Source organism: Lucilia sericata, unplaced genomic scaffold (genome assembly GCF_015586225.1).
Source record: "Lucilia sericata isolate MDLA Ls3-8-SP2 unplaced genomic scaffold, ASM1558622v1 Contig000790F_arrow, whole genome shotgun sequence".
NCBI lineage: Eukaryota > Metazoa > Arthropoda > Insecta > Diptera > Calliphoridae > Lucilia > Lucilia sericata.
Window position 1 is genome coordinate 116,725 of NW_023994783.1, and position 1,461 is coordinate 118,185.

At 31.9% G+C, this 1,461-nt stretch overlaps 1 protein-coding gene across 1 annotated transcript; it reads right to left on the reverse strand.

Moving 5' to 3' along the window:
* Positions 1-211: 211 nt before the first annotated feature.
* Positions 212-544, reverse strand: LOC119608098 (transcriptional activator protein Pur-beta-like; the record flags this gene model as incomplete). Its single annotated transcript, XM_037962365.1, has 2 exons — positions 212-378; positions 436-544. Coding segments are annotated over 2 exons (276 nt in total), but the record flags the coding sequence as incomplete, so codon positions are not given.
* Between the last annotated feature and the right edge of the window lie 917 nt (positions 545-1,461).

Below are 1,461 nucleotides of genomic sequence, written 5' to 3' on the forward strand. Positions count from 1 at the left end.
TTTTAGCTCAGGAGATATTCCCCAAAGCGCCCCTGGGTTTTAAAGTTAAAAAATTAAAAACCCAATTTTGAGATTCGCAAAAATTAAATACATACATATGTGTTTTTCTCTGACACATTTTTTGAAAAAGTCTTCTATTTTCCAAAAGGGAATGTAATTCTAAAAAGTAGATTCAATATTCATCCATTGATATATAAAACGTCTTGTTCTATTAACATGTAAAATTAAAGAAGACATATTTATCTAATTTGTGACTTACCCTTAAAAATCGTCCGCGAGCATTTTCTTTTAGATCTAAATAGTATCGTCTATTGTCTTTAGTCATCATTTCTGATTTAAGTTTGCCATCTTCAGGTACATTGTCTGGATTTGGAGGACCTGTAAAACATTAAAACATTATTAATGTAGTAATAAATTAATTTTAGATGTTATTACCCAATGAAGCATAGTAGTCGCTAAACGTTGATAAATGATCCCGGAATTCAGCGGCAGTTGATAAAGCCAAATAAACTTGGCTGCGTCTACCATCGGCTCCAATCTGTAAAATAGAAAACAGTTAACAAATTTCATATTATTTAGTTCTTATTAATAGGAACTCTATATACACTCGCGATAATGCGAACTAACTAAAACCGGTGTTGTTCACGTGTGTGATTTGGTTTAAAATCGATGTCTTCCAATTTTTTTAAGCTCTGTTTTTTTTTGCTCAGAACAAAGTTTACACAATTTCCCTTAGTGGGATACAAGGGGCTTATGTAAAAAAATAATATTTTACTCAAAAAGCTTGCTTTTTGATTTAAATTTTTTTATAGATATCCAACTCTCACCCCACTAAGTAACCACAAAGCTCTTAAAGGAAATGGTCTAAATTTCTATTTAAGCTAAAAAAACAAGTAAGAGTGTATTATTCGACTATGCCGAATCTTATATACCCACCGTAAATGGAATGCTCCCCTACAAACATTAGGTTGATATTTGAAATAGGGCTTAAGTCAATTATGGACACATCCCTTTCGGACTAACAAAATATTAACTTTTAAAAACAAAATATTTTTGTCCAACTTTAAACCATGAACATGTTTGGGCGGTCATTCGGGGTCAATTATAAAATTCGGTAGAGAGATTTTGACTTGTAAGAAATTTACCCTATATGGGGAGTAGAGTCTGAAGGGGGGTGGGATAAATTATGGATCGATCCTCATAAGATTTCTTATCGTGAAAAACTTACTTATATCGAATTTCAGTGCTAGACTCGCATTTTTAAGCCAGCAATGGCCATTAAATTCATTTTTTGGAAAGGACCATATATGAGGGGTAGGGTAATTTACGGACCGATCCTCATAAAATTTGGTAGAGAGAAATTGGCCCATATGACACTTATTTATGTCAAATTCCATCACTATACTTGTATTTTTAAAACAGCTATGACTGTTATAAGAAATAAAAGAAATATTTGAAAAT